The following is a 24607-nucleotide window of genomic DNA, read 5'->3' on the forward strand; positions in this document are numbered from 1 at the left end:
CATTTCAAAGCTCTTTTTTATTTAATCCAAAAAGAATTTGAAAAGATAATTGTAATTACCCTATAGGTACATCATCAGTCAGTGCTGATGTCGAAACGTAAAGCTGGAGTAAACATTGTTACCGTAAACACTATACAAGTATTTTAATATTGCAGACTTGCAGTTATAAGTGACACTGATGTATAACACTTTTAATTAAACGTGTATCGTAAATAAATATAACTTTGAGTTTCAAATAACACTGATTTCGTCTTGGGTGACATCTGAAAAAAATTCAGGTGCTCAGGCATGAAAATGTGCCCCTCAAACACTGAAAAAAAATTAGAGGGAACATTGGACGGGATGGGACAGGAATAGGAATAGGAATAGGAATAGAATAGGAATAAGAAGACTGCTATCGTGTCTCCCCTAGTCCTTCTTTTCATTAAACGAGACGTACTCAGTTCCTGCAACCGTTCTTCAGAAAGCAACAGACTTTTCCTCCAGGAAAGGCTCCTCTGATTTCCTCCTCTGATTGTAAAAAAAAAAAACGTTTCTTGTGACGGAGGCGACATTCCCGGAGAACAAACGGCCACAGGGTTAGTAACTAACTTAACATCTGCAGTGATTCACTTAACAACCATGGCAAGAAAAGTCATAAAATGGGGCACTGATCAACTGTCTTGCAGAGCCACAGAAATTTTTGATTCGACTGTGGTTGTAAGTCAGGGGCTACTTATATTGGAAAAGGGACAAAGGTTTGACCAGCTTCACTCCCTCTAGGCCAGCCGCCCCAAGCTTTTCGTCTCCAGGAACCGGTTCTGTGGAGAGAGGTTTTTGCATGGACCGGAAGGGGTTCCGTGTTCTGCCTGCAAACCGCAGATGGGGCTTCGCTTGTTTGTGCAACCTGATTTCTGGCATGCCCTGAACCAGTGCTGGTCAACAGGCCAGGTTGGAGACGCCTTCTCTAGTCAGACTTTGTTGGTCCTCCCCCTGGCGTCCATTGGATGTCTTGTGCTTCAAAGAGAAAAAAATGGAGAAGTCAATTTAAATGGGGGAAGTATTTCCTCTCTCCTCCCCTCAGATCTCTCCTTCCCCCACTGCAACCTCAACAGGTAGGAGGGGAAGCCGCCCAAGAGAAAGGAAGGATTGCAACCCCCCTGTGCACAAAAAGCTGCGGGTGGGGGCCTCCTCACTTCTCCCCCGCCCCGAGTTCCTTATGCCTCCAGCACATCAGGCCAAGGAGCTATTTTTTCCTGCATAGTGATCACCGAATTACTCTGGAGTCACCCTGTGTGAATTGGTTTAAGTGGCTGGATTATAATCCAGCATCTCACGAAACATGCATTAGTGTTCCCATCTGTTTTTCTTTCATTCTTCACCCCTTGGTATTTGCTCCTCTGAAGTAACCCTTTTAAGGCCAAAGAGGCTTCCTCCCAGACAAGAGGAATGTGGAGCATTTTGAGATTTACAAGATTGGAAAAATGGCTGCCTAGTTGCTTCTTCCTTTCCGGCTCCTGTTCAAAATGTTTTTGGTGCGGATGTTCTGCCATCCACATCAGCTCAGTCAACAGAGGAAGACCCTCTGGGGTGGGTGTCAGCAGATATGTTTGTTTCACTTACATATCAGGAAGAGAATCCCAGCTGTCCAGATTAAGACAGCCCCGATTCCAATAACAATTATCCACTCTGTAGCTGAAGAAGGAGAAACATGGTTTTGATTATATTAGAGTTTGTTGCAGAAATATCAAATCCAGAAAGCACACAGAGATAACCGATTCAGCAGGATTCATTAACCTCTTTACATGCATAATAACAGATGAATCAATGTACAATACCAAGAGTGCTTCTTCTGGTTCAGATCAGAGCAGCAGGCCCAGACAAGTTTCATTTCCAGCACAGAGCTTAATACAGACTAGTTTCAGTTTCAATTCTCAGCACAGCACACAGAGCTGCAGGGCTAAACGACGCCCAGGCTCCAATCTCTTTCAGCTCCCATTGGCTGATATGTTGCTATGTCTATTCATTGGCTGACCTTGTTACCATGTTTCTCCCAGTCATGAATATTCTAACAAATTAGACAGATGCTGAAGTGGAGATGCTGAGCAATGGAAGCATTTCCCAACCTTCACTGGCCTCCAGGAAGTACCTCCCCATGAAGGAAGCCCCTCCCTTCAAGGCCATTCCCTCTGACCTCTGTAGCCTTAGAGGGGAGGGCCTTCCTTGGAGGCGGCACTGTCTGGAGGGAAGAAGGAAAGGTCTTGAAGGGCAGGAGGAAAAACTACAAACTACAATGAAGGCAGCAGTCAGATTAAAAGGGGGGGGGGGTTGTTAAGCCTATACTAAGGAAATGTGTCAACTAGGCTCTTCCCTTCTTCACCTGAAGATAGGTAGAGGGGACGGGAAGTTCATTCTGTCATTACAATAAAAGTAATACTGATGTACTAGACATTAGTTTCTTACTTGGATCTACCCTGTCAGAGGAAGGCATTGAAGGACATGGGATGCCTTCTCCCTTGTCTATCAGAAAAGAAAACAGTGTTTCATCTTCATTCCATATTTATCGATTCTCCATGTAGATCACATGAAAGCATATAATATCTCATTTATCTTCATATCTTTTCAATCCATTTCTAACTCAAAGGTCAGTAATCGCTTCTCTACTGTTCTCCACCTGAGAACTAGACATGATGCAGCAGAAAGTCTCCTTCTCCCTACACTTCCCCACATTGGTGAAAAATCTACTTCTATAAGTCCAACCCCTCAGTCTCTCACCTGCTTCCTCCTTCAGCACCAAAACCAGGAGCTCCTGCAAGCCCTCGTGCTTCAGATGACACCAAAAACGATGCCTCTCCTTGGGGTCGATCTCAATGCTGAGCCGGACATAATAGGTTCCATCTGAGTTGGGGGCCACGTTCCTATGGAGGGTCTCATTCTGGCAGACTTCTCCATCCCTCATCCAGGTGGCCTGGATCTCCTTGGGGTAGAAGCCAAAGGCCTGGCAGATGAGGACCTCCAGGCTGTCATCCACCACCTTGCGAGTCACCTTCCCCATTGGAGGATCTGCAGGAAAAGCAACACCTGAGATTCTTGTAATTTTTAGAGTTCCTGCTCAGGTAATTCAATAGCTGGGAAGACCTCCTTTTGCTCATCCACAACCACTGTTCCCTTTCTTCTCCTGAACCTGTGGAAGCGTCAGAGATGGAGGCATTGAAACGGTTTAGATTTATTTTTGAAACGAATGCTCAGAATTTGGGTAAAGGTGCCACCCTGAGCAAAATAATTGTACTGCTTGGGGCAAAAGACAATTTTTGACCTCTCCCTAAATGTGAATTTGTTCATGTTGTTCCAGAGGGAAATCAGGAATAGCCTCATCTTTTGGTTCAGCCCCAAACACGAGATGTTAGAATGAGTTTTTTCTGCTTTGCAGGATTTCCTCTGGGAAATCAAGCTGGATCTGGCATCATTCATGGCTTGCTCAGTTAGTTTATTAATTTTAGAAGAACATATTTTGGGGGTCATTGAAGATTCTTCTGTAATGGAATGTGTCATATTTCCTGACCATTTTCTGTGAAGGCTTCAAAAGATGGCCTGGCTATGTAGGACAGAAATATTACGGCGGGAGAGCCCACAGAAATCTGCTCAATGGAGACCCCCTTTTGTCACTCACCAATCCTCTGCAGAGCCTCCTTCTGGTAGGACTGGTATATCTGCAGCCACTCAATACAGGTCTTCTCCAGGAAGATTTTTTTCCTCTGGGACCACTTTGGATGATCCTCCCATTTCTCCTTGACATTCTCGGCCTGGGGCTGAGCTATCACCCATCTGAGGGTCTCCTTGTTGAAACTGCTGAAGTCCATCCCATCGTAGCCATAATGCAAAAACCCTCCTTTGCTCCCGTCTTCTTTGAGCTCACAGCCCAAATTCACCTGCCAGGTGTGAAGCCCTGAAAGAGACCCAGAGGGAATGGGTGTGAATGAAAAGGGTCCAGGATTCCTCTCCTGAGACACAATTATAATCTACCTCCCATCCCTCCAAAGGAGAGAAAACTGATTTCCCCTTCCCCTCTTTTATCACACAAGGAGAAAAGTCTTTTAACAGAATAACAGAGTTGGAAGGGACCTTGGAGGTCTTCTAATCCAACCCGTGCTTGAGCCACAGGTGGCATGCAGAGCCGTATCTCCCCACATGCAAGCCGTCAGCTCTAATGTGCATGTGTGAGCTGGTAGCTGATATTCCGCCTTCCGGAGGGCTAAAGGAGGCTGTTTTCCCCTTCCCCAGGTTTGAACAAAGCCTCCGGAGCCATTCCCCAGGCTTCAGGAAGGCCTCCTGATGGGCAACCTGGACGTTCATTTCCATGAGTGGGGGTGGGAGTAGTCACGTGTGCATGCGTAGGGTTGTTGGTTGCATGTGCAGGTGGGTAGGGCGCATTGCATTGTAGGTGTGAGGCTATTGTGTGAAAGCGCACAATTTCGATACACGAGGACAAAAAGGTTTGCCATCACTGCCCTATACCATTCCAGACAGATGGTTGTCCAATCCCTTCCTAGAAACCTGCAGACATTCCACTGATTAATTGTTCTCACTGTCAGGAACTTTCTCCTTAGTTCTAGGGTGGTTTTCCCCATGATGGATTTCCATCCACTGTTTCTTTTCCCGCCTTCAGAAGCTTTGGAGAATAGCTTGGGTTAAGTCCTCGAGGCTACGACCCCATTGACGGCTCCTGATTGGTTAAGATGCGAGCAGCCAGCTTGCGGGAAAATGCAGCCATTCTATTGGTTCAGCCTCTGACAGCTCTGGTATAAAAAGGGCTGTCAGCTGTCAAATGCTGCTGTATCACACTTATAATATTCCTATATTTCTATTAATCTATTAATCCATTCTATTAACCTAAGAGTAAATTCTAAGAGTGCATTGCTTATAGTTATTGATTATATTGTAATCAAACCATCTCCATAATTAATCAATACTAATGCCAATCATATCAAAAATGGTGGAATTAATAATCTTATAGCAATGCCAATACCAATGCCAATACCAATATATTCCTTTGATAGTAGTATTATAACATTAATTCCTATTCTTTAAGTTCAACCTTACGACCCTCCTGAATTAAGTAATTATATAAATATTCTGAGTCTCCTTGGTCCGGTAAATCTTCTTTCTCTCTCTCTGATTGTTGCTTTTAGTAATGTCCTTCTTTCTAAAGTCTCCACATCTTTTCTACATCATGGGGACCAAAACTGGACTCAGTATCCCAAGTGTTGTCTCACCACTGCAGGATAAAGTGCTGCACTTCATTCAGATCTGTGGAAGCAGCCTGGATTTTTGATGGCTGCAGCACACAGCTGGCTCATTCTTACAAGACCCCAACCTTTGGGGCACCAGGAACCGGTTCCACGGAGAAAGGTTTTTCCGTGGTTTTGCATGTTGCCTGCATCCTGCAGATGGGGCTTCGCATCTTTGCCTGGCCCAGTTGCTGGCATGCCAGGGACCTCTGCAGGTCCACGGATGGGGGATTGGGGACCCTGCTCTAGGATTCTTAGATCCCTCTCACACAGTTACTGCTATTGAGCGAGGAACCATCTAGTCCAGGGTTGTCAAACTCGTGTCATCACGGTGTTGTCACATAACGTATCATGTCTTTTGTTGCGGCAGGTTGAGGTTTTCGCCACAGTGCGCAGTAAAAATGGGACGTGAGACCACGAAGGTGCAAGAGATGCAGGTTTATTTATTTTTTTGAACTTTTTTTAATTGGTTTTACAAAATTTTAAGGAAAGGGGTAGTGGGTATGGGTACAAATTTTGACAGCTACATCGTGCAGGAAATGGTATTCCCCCCAAGTCTCATAACTTTTACAAAATGATAAACAAAATGTTATTGCTTAACTAGATCTTGACAGCTTATTTTTACATTGTATCTTTCAATAATTTCAATCATTTACTTTGTATCTAACAAAAGGATTAATTGTATCAGCATTTGCAATGTTTTTTCTAACTTACTTTTGTGATCTGAGTTTTCTCATTGTTGCCTCCCCCCCCGCCTGCCAGCAAAGCCTCAGCCCCTCCCTCCTTCATCTCTTGTGTACTGTCCGCTTTGTCTAGGAGAGCTTTGTTTTTTCCATGAAGGCCTCCGCCTCCATAATTGTATTAATTCTAACTCTGGTGCCCTCCCAGAAAATCAACATACCTTCTGGCAAAAGCCACCGGAACCAAAATCCCTTATCAAATAATTTTTTTTGCTAGTATTGAATATTTTTTCCTCTTATCTCTTACTTTCTTCAGGATTTGTTTCAGGATGGCTATCTCTTTGTCCTTATATTTTAATGTTTGTTCCCTTTGTGCCCCCAGAATCTCATCTCTTGTAGCCTTTCTAAGAAATTTAATATGAACCTCTCTTGGAACATTGTGTGTTCTAGCATAAGCTGAGTTAACTCTATAAACCAAATCAATATCCCATCCTAATTGCTGTTTGTCTTTTTTAATATATTCAGCTAACATTGTTGTCATGATCTCCTTTAGGTCTTCATTGTCAGTCTCAATTACGTTTTGAAATCTAAGGAAAAAAGACATCCTTTCAAATTCCATTTTTATCATGTGGTTCTCAAATTCTAAATTTTCTCTCTGGACCACCCTCACCTCCCCCCTCATCTTAGTTGTCCCCTCCTCCAGAACATCTAATCTTTGTTTGTTTTGTGCAGTTTGGTTTTGATTTTCTCTGAGTTGTTCATTCATCTCTCTCAGTTGATTTTTCAGTTCATCCTGCCCTTTTAAAATCTTTGGAGCAGCTGATGAGTTACTGATTCCTCTTCAGGGGCTTTAGGTTGTAGAAATGATGTTAGTGCTGTCCAATTGGGCTGGATGTTGAAGATGCTGGGGCAGATCCTGGTTTCTCAGGTGGTAGTTTCTTCGGGGGCATCATAAAAAAAAGGCTCAGACATATATATGTCCATACAAAGAAATGACGACTGTGGAAAAGCACAACCAAGAGAGACCACGAGGCAGGCAGTCCAGACAGGAATAGAAACCTTCTATATAGTTCAAGTCCAGTCAATTAATTCAGTTATTCCAAATCCAAGATATTTTGTAGCAAGAGATGTTTCTGAGTGTCACGGAGGCAAAAGTATAGTGCCAGCAATTTTCATAGGAGGAGTCTAATTTCAAAGAGCATAAAGACGGAGGAAGTATGCCATCTTGCTTTGCCAGCCCCGGAGATCGGGAAGCAACAAGTCAAAAGTTTTCAAAATTTTTAAAGAAGTCAGATCATCACTTTTCTTTCACAATTGCATTAAGAAAGTCATTTTGCCATTGCTTATAACGAGTGTGATTCCTTTTAAAACTCTCTCGCTCTCCTCCAAGAGAGAGGAGATAAGTCCAAAGCCGCTTTTCCAAGGGGGGGAATCCCCCTCCCTCCAATCACACTTCCCAGGAGAAAATTGAAAGACTGAAGGCTACAGGTGACACTTCTTCTGCTCACCTCCAGTCTGATGGTTGAGTTTTGGTAACTTCTCCAAGTCAATCTCAAACACCCACTCAAGAGTCTGGAATCTTTCTTCCTCCACCTTCTGCATCCAGGGCACCAGAGGCTCCATCTTCCTGGTGAGGCTGTCATAGTAAGCGATGGGCTGGTCATCCAAGTAGCCTCTCATGAAGGACTGAGACAGCCTCTGGCTTTGTTCTGGCTCTTGCAGGTACAAGTAGCACAGGAAGTATGTGAGGGAACCTGGAGAAGAAGAGGGAGAAGGGCAGAATTAGGGGCTCTGGACTGCAGCTTCATTCCCTCCAACATCTGGTCATTCAGCAGTCATCCTTCCCCCCTACCCCCAAATGGGCTGCCCTCTTTCTGCCCTGCATTTGAAGATTCACACCTTTAAATGCAATGGGGCAGCCTCCAGCACCCCTTGACCCTGGAAACAGTTGAGAGGCCCATATCACAACCCTCTTGGCAACTGTGGGGAGTGTCGGTGAGACCCAATTGGCATGGAATTGAAAAAGTAATGTGGAGAATTGGCTCCTGCCTAGAGGGGCCCTCAGGATTTTCCCAGCCACCTTGTTGTTCAGTCAAAGATGTGTCCAACTCTTTGCAATCCCATGGATCATAGCATGCCAACTCTGAACTCCCCTCTCCTGTCCTCTGCTGTCTCCTGGACTTGGCCCAAATTCCTGTTCATTGTGTAGGTGGCACCATCTACCCTTCTCCTCCTCTGGCATTCCCCTTCTCCTCTTGTCCCCAATCTTTCCCAACACCAGGTTCTTCTCCTAGGGGTCTTCTCCTCTCATTAGGTGGCCAAAGGATTTGAGCTTCAGCATCTGTCCTTCCAAAGACAGTCAGGGTTGATTTCCTCCAGGACTGTTTCCGGTAGCTACGCTCTTTGTCCCCACGCTCCTTGTCCCCGGGGCAGGAGAGAGAACAGGAGGAGAGAGGACGAGGAGGAACTACGCTTTTTGCTTTTAGCTTTTTCTCAGAAATACAAACTGATTGCAAATGAAATACTAAAAAAAAAAAAGATTAAACCTGGGGTAAAGAAGGCAGAACACAACAGAGTTCCAAGAGACCTTGGAGGTCTTCTAGTCCAACCCCCTGTTCCAGCAGGAGACCCTCTACCATTCCAGACAAATGGTTGTCCAATTTCCCTTTAAAAACCTCCAGTGTTGAAACACCCACAACTTCTGGAGGAAAGTCGTTCCACTGATTAATTGTATCCATTGTTACGAGGTTTCCTTCTGGGCAATGGGTTTGGGAGGGAAGGGAAACGGGGAGAGGGAGACCCAACCTAGAGCTCCCCTCACACACACACCCCAGGAACTCACCGCAGCAGCCCACCGGCACCAAGGTCCCCAGCGCCGCCCCCAGGAGCAAGAGGGGCGTCCAGCTCAGCGACATCGCCCACCAGCCGCGCGCCTCTTTCCAGCTCCTCGAAGTTCTCGGCAGACCTTCCTTGAAGACCTTCGCCCAGTCCAAAGTGCGGAGAGAAAACAGCGCTTTCTCTTTCCAGGCCATGGCGTGTGTTTATGTGTGTGTGTGTGTGGGGGGGCGTATCTAGCCACATCCTGTCCACAACACGCAGCCACCGCCTTAGGATGACCTCCAGCCAAGTTTTGCGCGCAAACCAGCCGGTTGTTCCTGTTGTGTGAACGCAGCCACCGCGATGCCCGCTTCTTCGTTAATAGTTCTGGCGAGGCCCCCTGAACGCCCCCTCCCCGCCCTCATCCCGAGGCTTCTGGTTGTAGCTTTCTGTGGCGACGTTTTAGCAGAACTAAGATCGTCTTTAAAAAGAAGGGATTCTGCGGAGGGATATGGGGAGGTTAGTCGCGTGGTTAAAGATGCCAGAAGTCCCTGTTTGTTGATAGGATAATAACTGTCCACGAGAACCGCTCTCCCCCCCTTCCCCCCCTCTGTCTTTCGTTGTGATTGGATTATTTTATTGTATTTGTTTTACTAATCAGTTTGTCAAACATGTACAAGATAGCAGGCATAAATATAAACATGGACACCAACAAGGGAAAGTACAATTAAATGGGGACAGAAGGACAGGGGCGGTAGGCACGCCGTTACGCTTATGCACGTCCCCTTTACAGACTTCTTAGGAATGGGGTGAGGGCCACGGTAGACGGTTTAAGGTTGAAGCTGTGGGGGTTTGAGGATGTTACAACGGAGTCAGGTAGAGCATTCCAGGCGTTCACCATTTCCCTCTTTCCTTCTCTCCCTTTCCCTTCCCCTTTTCTTGTTTTCTCTCCTCCCCTGACTTTCCTCCCCATCATCCCCCCTGCCACAAGCCGGACATGCAGGAAGGATGCAGCAAAAGTAGAGGATCTGGGGTCCACCCAAAGGTGCTTTTTCAAAAGGAAACTGGACTTCTTGGTTTTTTCCTTGAAAACATTTCCCTTCTCATCCAAGAAGCTTCTTCAGTTCTCCAGAAGATACTTCGTGGAGGAGAAGATAAATTATTTTTGAGGGGGGGGGGGAAACCAAGAAAATCCAGTTGTCTTTTGGAAAAACAAACCTTTGGGACCACCTTCCACTGGATGACTGAGCATTTCCACAGACATCCTGGGTCAACATGGTCCACAGGAACCCTCAATAGGTTCTTCATGTCCTGTTTCGGGAAGGAAGCTGTGGGGAGGGGAAAGAAGGAGGTAGAGGCCCAGGGTGGGACTCCCCCAACCCCCTGGAAGAAGCCCCTCCCCACATCTGGTGCCCCTCCCCACTGAAGTTGACTTCCACGAAGTTGCTAAGAAGCTCTTATGATCAACATCTGCACCACCTCTCCATCCATTGAGGTTGCTAAACACGGCTCTTCTCAGAAGCTCTGGAGTTGAACATCTGCACCACCTCTCCATCGGTTGCCCTTTCATCCTCCTTTAGGAGCCTCTATTGGGGGTTTCAGGCTCTGCGGTTGGTGCAGCATCAAGCGATGTGAAATTGTGCAGGTGTGTAAGTCGGGGGGGGGGGACAACATCCCTGACAGTGCATGAAGCAAAGCACAAGAAAATGTCCCATCACCCCCCCCATCCCCACTTTCCCATTTCTGGGACAGTAAATCAACCAAATAAAATATTATTGTTGCTGATACCAGGACCTTTCCATTCCTAGGGGATCTTTCAACCTCCAAGCACAGGGGTTGCTGCTGGAGGAGGAGAGGGAGAGGCAGAGTGATGCTTTAGTTAAAAGATTCCCCTTGCATATGTGCTAGTCATTCCTGACTCTAGGGGGCGCTGCTCCTCTCCATTTCAAAGCCAAAGAGCCAGCGCTGTCTATAGACATCTCCGTGGTCATGTGGCCGGCATGACTTAATGCCGAAGGCGCACGGAACGCTATTACGAGGCTCGTTATTTGACTTCCGCTTTATCTTTCTCCCTCCATAGAATTTCCCAAATTGCCAATTTAGCTGCTAATTCAGTTCTGGGACCCTTTTTAAATCCGACTTTAAATTTTCTTTTCAGCTCTGAGTTCGCCAATCACTCACCCAGTTCCAGCACTCTGTTCTGACATCGCTCCTGCTCAAAAAAATGCAGTCTGGTGGCCCAGCTTTAAAACGGTCATTGAATATGGCCATCACCCCGCTGTCACTTCCGAGAGCTTTTCTCCAACCTACAAAGGAACCTGCGTGTTCCTCTTGGTCGTCCGAGACTCCTCTCCTTCTTCACAGTCCCTCCAAGACGTTTCTGATCAAGAGATCCCCTGACAGCGATTGGTCTGGCTGGCTTTTCGTGGTGCTCATTGGAGGCCGCTATTTTCCAGCCAGTCTCGCAGCGACACCTCCGGTTTCTCTCCCATTGAGGGTCATTTTAAGGAGGTCCCACAGCAAGTGGAGAAAAAGAATCAATCCATCTTCAACTTGCAGGATAATGATAAGAATCAGAAGCAACAAAATGAGAATCTCCAGGAACAAATGGCTGAAGTGAGGGGTCTATGCTGAACTACTTGCTCCACCGGTTCCTCCGTACCCCACCAGTCCCAAAGATTTGGAAGCCTCTCTCTGCTTCCTCAACTAGACCCCCCTCAGAGACAGTTTCCCCCTCCCATATCCTCCTCCCCCCTCACTTAGACCAGGTAGCAGGCAGGATAGTTAGAGTCCCAGATCAGTTTGGCTCCACAATGAATGCATTTTCACTGTGTGAAACTATTGAACCATTAACTCCTGGGTGTTTGTTCCCTGGAGCCCCTGTGATTACTGCATCCTCTTTCTCCAGTTCCCCAAAGTAGAACACGACCTTGTAAGGTTCCAATCAAAGTCCACACCAGATGCATAGCATTCTTTGAAGGACCTTCTTTTCTCAGTGACGTCTTCCAGAGGAGAGAGGCAGGAGATGCTTGGCCAGCCAGCGGTCCACAGGTACCATTGATGCCATCAGCCTGATGATGATACCTGATCCAGAATGAGGGGTCACCTCCCCCAAAGGCATCATGTTCAACAGAAGACTGAGAATGTGGAGTCCTCAGACCCCCTTAAACTCACTAGGCTTGGGGCTGACCTCTCCCCTCCCAATGCCGAGTGGAATCAACCATGGAAAAAGGAGGGGAATTACCATTAAGACTCTCACAACCTCACCCAGCCCAGAAGGATATTGTGGTCCACAGTCATTGAGTGAGCTCTACCTCTATGCTTCCTGTCCTCTGTGGTGGTAAAGCAGCTGGAGAAGAGCTGAATGGTGGTTTATTGGAAAGATCAGAGTCACCTATCCCTCAAAGGTGGAGCAAGTCAATAATACAATGCAATAGTAGAGTTGGAAGGGACCTTGGAGGTCTTCTAGTCCAACCCCCTGCCTAAGCAGGAAACCCTATACCGTTTCAGACAGATGGCTATCCAACATCTTCTTAAAGACTTCCAGTGTTGGGGCATTCACAACTTCTGGAGGCAATTTCCACCCATTGCTTCTTGTTCTGCACTAAGGTGCCTTGGAGAATAGTTTGACTCCCTCTTCTTTGTGGCAACCCCTGAGATATTGGAAGACTGCTGTCATGTCTCCCCTAGTCCTTCTTTTCATTAAACTAGACATACACAGTTCCTGCAACCGTTCCTCATATGTTTCAGCCTCCAGTCCCCTAATCCTCTTTGTTGCTCTTCTCTGCACTCTTTCTAGAGTCTCCACATCTTTTCTACATCGTGGCGACCAGAACTGAATGCAGTATTCCAAGTGTGGCCTTACCAAGGCATTATAAAGTGTTATTAACACTTCATGTGATCTTGATACCTCTGTTTATGCAGCCTAGAACTGTGTTGGCTTTTTTGGCAGCTGCTGCACACTGCTGGCTCATCTTTAAATGGTTGTCCACTAGGACTCCAAGATCCCTTTCACATTTACTACTGTTGAGCAAGGTACCATCTATACTGTACCTGTGCAATTCGTTTTTGTTGCCTAAATGTAGAGCCTTACTCTTTTCACCATTGAATTTCATTTTATTAGATAGTGCCCAATGTTCAAGTTTGTCAAGATCCTTCTGTATCTTTAGCCTATCTTCTGGAGTGTTGGCTACTCCTGCCAGCTTGGTGTCATCTGCAAATTTGATGAGTTCCCCATTTGTTCCCTCAACCAAATCATTGATGAAGATATTTACAACCTGTTCCAGCACATTTGCCAAGGAGCAACTTCTTCACAACTGCCCAAGAACCGAGATTAGCAGCCACCGGGACTCACTCCCAAGAAGACCTCTGCAATTTCCAAAGAGTCAAACTATGGAACCCCCTAGGGGTGGGGTAGGGTGTGGCCACAAGGATCCTTGCCTCCACCACCTCTGTCCAGGGCACCAGAACTTCCATCTTGCTGTTGTGGTTGTCCTATCGAGCAATAGGCTGATCATCCAGGTGACCATGGAGAGGAAGTGGGGCAGCCCTTGGCTGGGCTCTGACACCTTCAGGTAGGAATAGCACAGGGGGTCCCTGGAGGAGCCTGGAAGGGGAAGATGGTGAAGGGTAGAATTGAGGGGGAGGGGTCTCCAGCTCCTCCTTTGATGCTATGGTGAAAAGCAACTCTCAAAGAGGAGACCTCCTGCCTCCTTTATTTTGGAATGATTATAAATGTTACATCTATGAACTCCTGGTAGTATATTCTCATCTGGTTATTTTAAGGGTAATGTTTTAGTTTTAATTGTTTTTAGGGCTTTTAGCCTCATATTTATTTATTCTTCTGTACAGGACTCTTAATTTTAACCTCCTCCACATACATACATACATATATTTATAGCCCGATTTATATTTGTATTTTATCTGTGATTTATTGTGGACTGTACACCGCCCCGAGTCCCTTTTTGGGAGAGGGGGCGGTTTAGAAATGTGAATAAATAATAAATAATAATAATTGGAGGATTCCAGTCATGAGATTAATCCTGAAAGAAGTTCTCAAGCAACTCTTGGCTGACCCTGGAAACAGCTGGGCACATCTGGGGAGGGGAACCTCCAGGTTCACAGAGCTGCTTGTGGAGCTGACTGTCAGATACTCAGTTAGCATAGAGTGAAGCCCAGGTTTCACTCAAGGTGGGCACATAGTTTAAATTGGTTGGCCCGACTTCAGGATTCTCCCTAATCATTGTGGATCGAAAAGAAAAAAGAGAAAGGGGCGCTTGTTTTGAAACCTTAAACCCCCCTTTCCCTTTTTTCTTTTCGATCCACAATGACTAGGGGGAATCCTGAAGTCAGGCGGCAATGTACTGCGGTAGGAAAGTTTAGCGGGAGCCTGGAGGGTGTTTTGATTGCGATTCCCTAGCTGCTCTGTAGTCCGTGTCCTGCAAATACGCGATGCTGCACGGCACTTAGAAACTACTGCGCGGCGTATTCCAGCCACGTGCGCGGCCGCGTAGGTGCGCACCTTAGAGGGAACATTGTTCCTGGGGCATCGGTGTGCCCCGTTTTTCACATCCCCCACCCCCAGAACATCTCAGTGGGCCAAAATTGTTGGTCTTACTCAGTGGTGGGTTCCAGATCCAGTCGCAACCAGTATGCCACTACCCTGCAATGCTCCAGCTGCTCGGTGGAGGTTGCGCAGGCGCCATAGGCTGTGCATGAGTGCGCAAGTGGCCTGTTTCCGTCAAAAAGCAGTAAGGAATGCGGACGGGTGGACCCAATGAGCCACATTTCCAGTATGGTGGCCGCTGCTCCCATCTGCCACCAGTATGCCCGTAGTGGGTTGTACCACCCGGAACCCACCACTGGTCTTACCTTTCAGTTCCAGTCTGCGGGGCTGGTGAAGGTATCTCCTGCACTGGGCTGAAGGGTGGGCGGGGCAGCCTTGTGGTCCTCTGAGGGGCAGATTAATGGCTTTGGTGGGCCACAGTCCTACCTAAGTAATTAGCAAAACCTTCCCCTATTTCCTCTGCTGGGTTGGGTGGCTTCTAATACACCCCCATGGCTCCCTCCGTCTTTTCTCCCTTTTATATTAACCCAAATGCATCGAAGGAGGTTTTTGCCTTTCTTCTCTTGGGTTTCTAGAGTGGTGTGGATATTTGTTATACATAGTGCAACTCCACCCCCTCTTTTATTAGGTCTCTTCCTTCTGAACACTTTAAACGTTAAAATATTAAAATTTAGTAGATGGAACAGTCCAGGGTACGATGGGCAGGAATTCCCAGTTGCAGTCGATGGGTTAGAGAGTGTGGGCTCCCACATGAGGGAATCTGAGCTGTGATTGGTTGCTGGGTGAGAAGGGGGCGTTTCCCTTTTTCCCACCTTTTTCTTCTGTGCTCTGTTTTATCTCACGATGTTCCTGACTATCTTGTCTGCTGTGAATGTTAAGTACCGCATTATGGGGAGTATAAGACACATTTTCTCCCCTAAATGAATGAATTTGGGTGCGTCTTATACACCGAATGAAGCCCTGCCCAGTTTTGCACCAATCCTTCTCAGCCCCAAGGAGTTTACAAACAACAAGTCTCTCTCTCCCTCTGTCTCTCTCCCTCTGTCTGTCTCTGTCTTTCTCTTTCTCTGTCTCTTTCTCTCTGTCTGTCTCTGTCTCTCTTTCACTCTCTTTGTCTCTTTTTCTGTCTCTCTTTTCTCTCTCTCCTTCTGTTTCTCTGTCTCTCTGTCTCCCTCTGTCTTTCTCTCTCTCCCTCCCTCTGTCTCTTTCTCTCTGTGTGTCCATCTGTCTCTCTCTCACACACTCTCTGTCTCTCTTTCTGTCTCTCTTCTCTCTTTCTGTCTCTCTTCTCTCTTTCTGTCTCTCTCTTTCTGTTTCTCTCCTCTCTGTCTCCCTCTCTCTTTCTGTTTCTCTCCTCTCTGTCTCCCCCTCTCTCTGTCTCTTTCTGTCTTCCCTCCCTCTCACTAAGTTCTCTCTTTATCTATCTTCTGAAAGTGGGGGAGGTGAAAAGGGGCCATTTTGTGCCTCCTGGGGCATCTGTGCATCCCATTTTTCACCTCCCCCACCTCCAGAAGCATTCTAATGGCAACAAATGGGCAAAAACGGCCCGTTTTTTGGCCAAAACATGCCATTTTCACCCATTTTCTGTGCCTCCTTGGACGTCTATGCACCCCATTTTTCACCCCGCTGCCTCTAGACCTGCGGGGCTCACCTGCGCTTGGCCGAAGGACGGGCGGGGCAGCCTCGTGGTCCTGTGCGGGCTGGATTAATGGCTTGGGCGGGCCGTAGTTTGAGGACTCATACTTTAAGAGCAATAAAAGAACTCAACCGAGAGGAGGCAGCATAGGAAAAGAGAAAGGAAAGAACAGAAGAGGGAAAAGACCAGATCAGGAGGAGAAGAAAAGATGACAATAGAGCCAAATAGAAATTATATTGCAGAGCAACAGGGACATGTTTATGGACCCAATGAAAAATCCCTATTTTCCGCTCCTAGAAGGACGGGTGGAGTCTCCGGAAGCCTCAGAGAAACCGAGAAGGAAAACAGCACCAGGAAAGCATAGCCAGATCCTGCGGAAAGGTCCCCAGCGGCCTCTGTGGGAGGGGCGGGGGTCTCTCGGAGGGGCTTCGCAAGAAGAAACAGCCACTTGTGGCGGGGAGGTGGGGAGTCGCGGAGGCTGCGTTCACACAACCGGGATGTCCAGGTCGTTTGAGTGCTGAACTTGGCTGGGAGAATTTGAAGGGGGTCGCTGCGTGTTGTGCGCGGCGTCTGGATAGCCCCCCGCCGCCGCCGCGGCTTCTTCCAGGGCTCCGGAAGGCAGCAAAGGGGCAGCGCTGATTTGAATCTTCCCTCGGCGACTTTGACTCGAGCAAGGACTTCAGCGGAGCACAGAAGGGGCGGGGGGGGGCGGGGGCGGAGAGCGGCGCTGCCATTGGAGGAGCGCAGGGGTCTCCGTTCTCAGGTGCCAAGGCGCCCGTTTTTGAACGGCGATGCCGCTTCCCCGGGCGCCCCTCTTGGTCCTAGGCGCGGCGTTGGGATCCTTGGTGCCTGGAGGCTGCAGCGGTGAGTTTCTGGTGGGATCTGCGACCTGGGGGAGGAGGGAGAGAAAAGGGATCCCTTCCTGTTCCCTCCCTCCCTCTTGCTTCCCTCGTGCTTTCCGGAGCTTCGCTTCAGAAAGTTTGGTGTTCGAAATCTGGTGTTTGATTTTATTTTGCTTCGTCTATTTATTTTATTTCCGTTCATATACCTATCGAGACAGACAAACAACGCCATGCAGATCTGCTTCGTTGCTACCGGGGGACAATAACATAAGGGAGAGAGTGGAGGTTCAGTCCCCCCAATTCTCTTCCCTTCGCAGTCTCCTCTGAGCACTCCCTGTGTTATTCCTACCTGCAAATGTCCAAACCTAGTCAGGGGCTGCTTCAGTTCCTCATCATGGTCCACCTGGATGATCATCCCATCGCTGGCTATGACAACTTCCTCAGGAAGATGGAGACTCTGGTGCCTTGGATGGAAGGGGTGGTGGTGAAGACCTTTCTGGACCCTGAGTGGGTGTTCGGGGCTGACCTGGAGAGTGTGCAAAACCTCCACCCCAAGAATAAAGGTGAGCAGGCAGATTCTTCCCTTCAGCCGCGAATTCACTCCCAATTCTTGCCTCCCTGTCATCTCAACTATCAAGCAAAGAAACAAGTTCCCAGAGATTGTGGAATGGGCAACCCACAGACAATCTTTTTTCTTCTCTATAAGGAGACTGAATCTCTGGGTGCAAATGGGGAATTAGAAGTGGGTCCCTGGGGGGGGGCAAATCCCACCCCCTTCCAACCCTCTCAGTATCTTTTTCAGGGCTTCACACCTGGCAGGTGACAATGGGCTGTGAGCTCAGGGAAGACAGGAGCAAAGGAGGGTATTTCCACTATGGCTACGATGGGAGGGACTTCATCAGCTTCGACAAGGAGACCCTCAGGTGGGTGACAGCTCAGCCCCAGGCCCAGAAGGTCAAGGAGAAGTGGGAGGATCATCCAAGGTGGTCCCAGGAAACTAAAGTCTACCTGGAGGAGACCTGCATTGTGTGGCTGCAGCGATACCTCTCCTACAAGAAGGAGTCTCTACAGAGGACAGGTGGGTCAATTGGAGAAGAAAACCTGGGAATTTCTAGGCTGGGTCTTCTGAATTGCAGGTGGGGAGGGAGAATTCTCTTGGGGACAAGCCATCCTTATGTCTGGAGGCTGCACGTGGCCTCTTAGGGGGCTGCAACATGCCTCAACCTGGAAGCCTACTAGAGGTTCAGGAGAGAAGAAAAGCAAGTGGGACAGGTGGCCACAGGGCAACCTTCCTTCTTTGAAAGCAACGTGATCCTGGGTGACTGAAGAGATCCAGACAGTTGTGTTGCTGCCATTTTTGCCGAGCCCCCAGTGAAGAAGGTGACCCATAAGCCCGTTAGTGACAATGTGGAGGTCCTCATCTGCCAGGCCTTTGGCTTCTACCCCAAGGAGATCCAGGCCACCTGGATGAGGGATGGAGAGGTCTGCCAGTATGAGACCCTCCCTAGGAATGTGGCCCCCAACTCAGATGGGACCTATTATCTCTGGGTCAGCATTGAGATCGACCCCAAGGAGAGGAACCACTACTGGTGCCGTGTGGTGCCTGATGGCTTACAGGATCCCCTGGTCTTAGCCTGGAAGGAGAAGCCTGATGAGAAACTGCCACATCCAGGTAGGTAGAGTGGAATTAGCACCCCTATTGGAAAGAATGGGGGGGGGATCTCTGGACCATCTCAGATCTTGTGATGCAGAAAAGGAACCATCCCCGTGTCCTTCTGCTGGTTTCTGAGATGATGCTAATGGCAGAGCTTCTCTGAGAGATGCAGGCTGGACCTTCCCTCTCCCCACAGGCTCCCTCCCATAAAGAGCATGAGGAACCTGAGAAAAAGGGAAAGGAAGCACCAGAGGGTCCATTTTATGATTTCCAGGAGGAATCTTCACTCATCTCAGAGGACTTAGTTTAGAGTAGAGGCATTAAGATGGCCTGAACAGGAGAACAAAATGGTCTTGGCCTGGAATGAGAAAGATGGTGAGATCTTGAGAGGCTGGAGCAGACACAAGGGGAGTTTTCACCATGGTGGAAAAGAAAGAGAGCTCAGCTGCCCTGTCCTATCTTTTGAAGTGCAGGACTCACAACATCCTTCATTTGGTCTTTGCAGGGTTCGAAGGAGGGGAGTAGAAAGTGGGTTTTGACCAGGGAAAGGGAATGAGTGACAACTAGTGAACCCAAATAAAAAAAACACTCTCGGGAGCTTTGAATTCCCCAAAGTAAAACTTTATTGGATACACCATATTGGTACTGAAGAAACAAAACCAGCTCTGGTTTTCCCGAGCAATTGTTTGCTTAGTTAAAATAATAGCTGCCCCAACTCCCTACCCCTGGGTCATCACATTGTCCAGTTATGAGAGGTCTGTTTGTTATGGCAACAGTCCATCTCTCTCACCGGCACCTGCAGTCGTGTCCTTGATGGTTTCCAGGCTCTCTCGGTCTCTGCATTCCATTTCCCCATCCCTCCCCTCCCCCACTTCAATGGCATTAAACTTTGAAAGAAGCAAAGCGGTTTAATCTTGACTGTGAGGATTTGAGAGCAAATGGATTGTCTTTGTGGGAAATGAAGCTGAACAATGTTTTTCTTTTTTACTTGTTATGCATCAGGAATAGTTCTGGGGGCGTCACTCAGGAACTTTTATCCACCAAAATCATCCCTTTCTCTGAAAGAAAGGAGGGAGATGGGAAGACAGGGATATCCCCTAAATAAAGTCCAAGTACAGTGGCCCCAGAGAGACGCTTCCTCTACTCAGCACCCCCTTTGAAGGGACCTTTGAAGCACCTGTGCAGGAAGCCCTACATAACAACCTCCAATCTAATTACAAAGGCGTTTCTCCTCCTTTAGCCAGGAAATGGCTGGTTCCGGTGTTGACCGTCCCTGTTGTCCTGCTGGTGCTTCTGATGTGGTTCTTCCAAAGCTGTAAGTGACCTGGAGATGCCCTGATGCTGTTGCCAGAGCCTCCCTCGGAGTTGAAGGCCCTTCCTAAGTTTCTTTCCCCAACCGTTGAGCCCCTCTGGGATCCCCCTTCTCTTGTGGGATTGTTTCCTAGGAAGCATCCCTTCCCCAAGGCCTTCCACACTTTCTGCTCCACAACCTTCACAAGGGCAACGGTGTTAAGGTGGTGAAAAACCAAGAACTTTTCATCCCGATCAAAGAGACCAATATCCCAACCTTCCTTCTCCTTTGTAATATTCCTTCTGTGTCCTCTGCAGAACAAGGGTGGGGAACGAGGGCCCCTTTGTGACTGGTGAACTTCAACTCCCAGAATTCCTGAGCCAGCCAGGAATTCTGGGAGTTGAAGTCCACCAGTCATAAAGGGGCCATCTTTCCCCAACTTTGCTCTAGGAGGTGAACATTCCCCTCTTCCTCCAAAAGGGCAGTTTTTAGTTTAGAATGTTTTGTTTTCCACCATAAGAAGCCTTCCCCAAAATATGTCAGCATTGTCCACCCTCATAACTACCAAAAGTGCATAAAAATCCTCCTTTCTGCTTTGTTCAAGGTTCTTCTTCGCGTAAAGTGGACTCAACGGCCATGGAATAAAGAATGGGCAATTTCTCCTCATTGATCCCCTCCCCATTTCAACCTTTCATAATTGCATATAGGGGTTTATTTGAGTGCAATTCATTCTCTAGCCTTTGTAATAAAATTACGTCATTCTAAATACTGATGCTTTACAATGATACTCGAGATTAAAAAAAAACAGAGCCAAGGGTGATTTTATTCTACAGGGAGTCCTTGACTTACAACAGTTCGTTTAGTGAACTTCGACAGTGAGCGCTTTCAAAGTTACAACAGCACTGAAAAATGTGACTTATGACCGCTTTTCACAGTTACAACCTTTGCAACATTCATGGGATCAAAATTCAGACGCTTGGCAACTGTTTCATACATGTGACAATGGCAGTGTCCAGGGGTCACCTGATCCCCTTTTGCCACCTTCTGACCAGCAAAGTCCATGGGAAAGCCAGATTCACTTAACAACCAGGTTACTAATTTCACAACAGCAATGATTAACTTAACAACCGTAGCAAGACAAGTCATAAAATGGAGCACCTTCATGGGCCCCCGTTGAGCTCCGTGGGCCCCGGAACAATGCACAGGCTGCACCCCCCTCTCCTCAGGCCTGCCCATCAGCAAGGAGGGGTCCCCATCTTGCCACCCCACCGAACTCAGCCGATGAGCTGAGACAGCAACCAAAGTAGGTTTTTTTTCCTCCCACTTATCTAGACCCATGCCAGTCCGGTTTCCGACCGGGCCACAGCACAGAGACCGCTTTGGTCGCGTTGGTGGATGATCTCTGGAGGGCGAAAGATGGGGGCTGTTCCTCCATCTTAGTCCTGTTAGACCTCTCAGCGGCTTTCGATACCATCGACCATGGTATCCTATTGCGTCGTCTGGAGGGGATGGGGGTGAGGGGCACCGTTTTGCGGTGGTTCTCCTCCTTCCTCTCCGGTCAGACGCAATGTGTGTTGGCGGGAGAGCAGAGATCGACTCTGAGGCCGCTCACGTGTGGAGTGCCACAGGGGTTGGTCCTCTCACCTCTCCTGTTCAACACATACATGAAACCGCTGGGTGAGATCATTCGAGGATTCGGGGTTGAGTGCCATCTGTATGCAGATGACACTCAGTTGTACATTTCTACCCCGAACCACCCCAACGAAGCCGTCGAGGTGATGTCTCGGTCTGGAAGCCGTGCGGGTCTGGATGGGCGACAACAGACTCAAACTCAACCCTTCCAAGACGGAGTGGCTGTGGCTACCGGTGCCCCGCTTTAGCCAATGTGTTCCATCTCTGGCCATTGGGGGGGAACAACTGCCCCCGGTGGATAGGGTACGCAATTTGGGCGTCCTCCTAGATTCCCGGCTGTCGCTAGATGATCATGTGACGGCCGTGGCTAGGGGGGCGTTCCACCAGGTTCGCCTGATGCGCCAATTGCGTCCCTTACTGGAGCAGGACGCCCTTTGCACAGTCACCCATGCCCTAGTGACTTCTCGCCTTGATTACTGTAACACTCTCTACATGGGGCTCCCCTTGAGATGCACCCGAAGGCTCCAGCTGGTCCAGAATGCAGCCGCGCGGGTTATTATGGGGAGTACTAGGTACTCCCATGTAACACCTTTCCTGCGCGAGGTGCACTGGCTACCTGTGGCCTTTCGGGTGCATTTCAAGGTGTTGATCGTCATCTTCAAAGCGCTCCATGGCTCGGGACCTAGTTATTTGCGGGATCGCATTCTACCCCATATATCCCTGCGACCAATCCGCTCTCACAGAGAGGGCCTCCTCCGGGTACCATCCGCTAAACAGTGCGGGAGGGCGGTGCCTAGGAGTAGGGCCTTCTCTGTGATGGGCCCAACCCCCTGGAACGACCTCCCCCCCGATATTAGAACCACCTCTGATCTCCGCTCCTTCCGCAAGAAACTCAAGACCCACCTGTTTCGAGTAGCTGGTCTGGCCTAATTATAATTATAATCGTAACTGTATTTAACATCTATTACAAACCTTCCTGGATGGCTTTTTATATTTTATATTGGGGTTTTAAACGGGTTTTAAAATTGTTTTTTAAGTATTTAAATTGGTTTTGGGATTTTATATACAGACAGTGTGTGTGTGTTGTTTCTGCTCTATGTCTTATGTTATTTTCTGTTGTTTTGATTATGAATGGTCTGTACACCGCCCCGAGTCCCTACGGGGAGAGGGGGCGGTCTATAAATTAAATAAACTATAACTATAAACTATAACCATGGGAGACGTGCGGCAACGGCTGTTCTCCACATGACCTGGGTGGGTCGTTCAATGGTTGTAAGCATGAAAAATGGTCACAAGTCACTTTCTTCAGGGCTGTTTTAATTTTGATTGGTCACTAAAGGAATGGTCAATAAGTCAAAGCCCATCTCCAGCCAATCATAATAGCAGAACACTGAACTTTTAAAATGAATAATAAGGGGGGGAGGGGAGATAATAAGAGGGGAGGGGAGATAATGGCCCCTCTCCAGAAAGCAGCTTTGACCCCCTAAATTAAGAGCCTCTTTGGAGCATGAACTGAGCAGGCTAAGCAGAACATGCTGCATTCCGACAAGTTCATTCAGCTTCTGTAATCTGCGTAGGGGCTGAATTCACACCACACTCCTCCACTAGGATTGGCTTAATACACACATGTGCACTCACGTACAAAAATATACCCTTCTGCTTTTCCTTTTCCTTTGAACTCCCAGATGTTGCTTTTTCCCTATCTCTTTTTTTCTTTGTTTTTCTGTATACTTCTTTACTGTTTTGAATCGTCATTAATGCTTGACATAAAAACTACAATAAGAGCTAAAATGTTCAGAAGATAACATACAGCTGTTGATGTCTGTGTTTGCTTATCAAATGTATAACAGCATCTTTCTCACCTTCTATGAATGGTTCGCAAATAAATTACAATTTCCTTCCATTCCAGTGAACGTTGATGCCAATGATAGGAAAAGAGGCCGATGCTTTCGAAAGTATCACGCCAGGCTTTGAAAGGATAAATACTGCAAAATATTCAGTAGCCAATTTAAAATAAAACCAAATGAAGGTTTAGGTCAACCTTCCTTGTCTTAGGAAAGTACTGATTGGGGACTCCAATCACCATACATCTGTACACACATCAGACTAAGAGGCACACGTGGACCTTCATGAATGCATACCAAACACAATGTTTGCATAATGTCGGGGACCTCGACAATCCTTACATATTGCAACACATTTAGCCAATTCAGTGAAAATCCAAGTGTCCTCATGCATTTGCCTGCTAAATTTGGTTACTGAATGGAATTTTTGCAATGTGGACGAAGATCTTCCTGACAACCTCTTGGGAATATGCTCAGCGATGCTCAATTTCTAACTCTAATGCTGCAATATTTGCAATATTTTAAGTGAGGGCTTATTTTTGGGGTGGCTTATTTTAGCACAAGCGCTCAAAAGCCCAATTCGGCTTATTATCCGGGGAGGTCTTATTTTCAGGGAAACAGGGTAGATAGTCCTTGACTTACAACCATTTGTTTAGTTTGAAGTTACAAGGGCACTGGGAAAAAAAGTGACTTATTCACACTTACGATTGTTGCAACATCCCCACCGTCACCCCTGGCAACTGGCATGTATTCCCCACCCCAGCAACTCTCACAGCCTCGGCTGTCCCAGGACACGTGAGTCAGCCCTGGTGGCACAGTGGTTAGAAGGCAGCATTGCAGGCAAACTCTGCCCATTGCTAGGAGTTTGATCCTGACCGGCTCAAGTTTGACTCGGCCTTCCTTCCTTCCAAGGTGGATAAAATGAGGACCCAGATTGTTGGGGGCAATAGGCTGACTCTGTAAACCGCTTAGAGAGGGCTGTAACAGCACTATGAAGCGGTGTATAAGTCTAAGGGCTGTTGCTGTGACGGTTGAGTGTCCCAGGGTCACGTGATCAGCTTTTGCAACCTCCTGACAAGCAGAGTCAGTGGGGAATCCACTCAACAACCATGTAACTAATTTAACATCTGCAGTGATTCACTTAACAACCATGGCAAGAAAAGTCATAAAATGGGGCACTGATCAACCGTCTTGCAGAGCAACAGAAATTTTTGATTCGACTGTGGTTGTAAGTCAGGGGCTACTTACATTGGAAAAGGGACAAAGGTTTGACCAGCTTCACTCCCTCTAGACCAGCCGCCCCAAGCTTTTCGTCTTCAGGGACCGGTTCCGTGGAGAGAGGTTTTTCCATGGACCGGAAGGGGTTCCGTGTGCTGCC

The 24607-nt window shown here is 47.7% G+C and overlaps 2 protein-coding genes across 2 annotated transcripts in view; both read right to left on the bottom strand.

The window, feature by feature from the left end:
• The window catches only part of LOC309383765 (uncharacterized protein), a 141646-nt gene that overhangs the window by 98483 nt on the left and 18556 nt on the right, over window positions 1-24607 (bottom strand). The gene's annotated exons all lie outside the window — the stretch shown is intronic.
• LOC309384601 (major histocompatibility complex class I-related gene protein-like) lies at window positions 1287-8862 on the bottom strand (the record flags this gene model as incomplete). The annotated part of the gene is made up of 5 exons (XM_081938301.1): window positions 1287-1674; window positions 2755-3042; window positions 3650-3925; window positions 7456-7701; window positions 8790-8862. The coding sequence occupies 5 exons, from the start codon at window positions 8860-8862 to the stop codon at window positions 1595-1597; spliced, it is 963 nt and encodes a 320-aa protein (XP_081794427.1). The 3' UTR covers window positions 1287-1594.

Source organism: Natrix helvetica (assembly GCF_964273705.1).
Source record: "Natrix helvetica genome assembly, chromosome: 1".
In the NCBI taxonomy this organism is placed as follows: Eukaryota; Metazoa; Chordata; class Lepidosauria; order Squamata; family Natricidae; genus Natrix; species Natrix helvetica.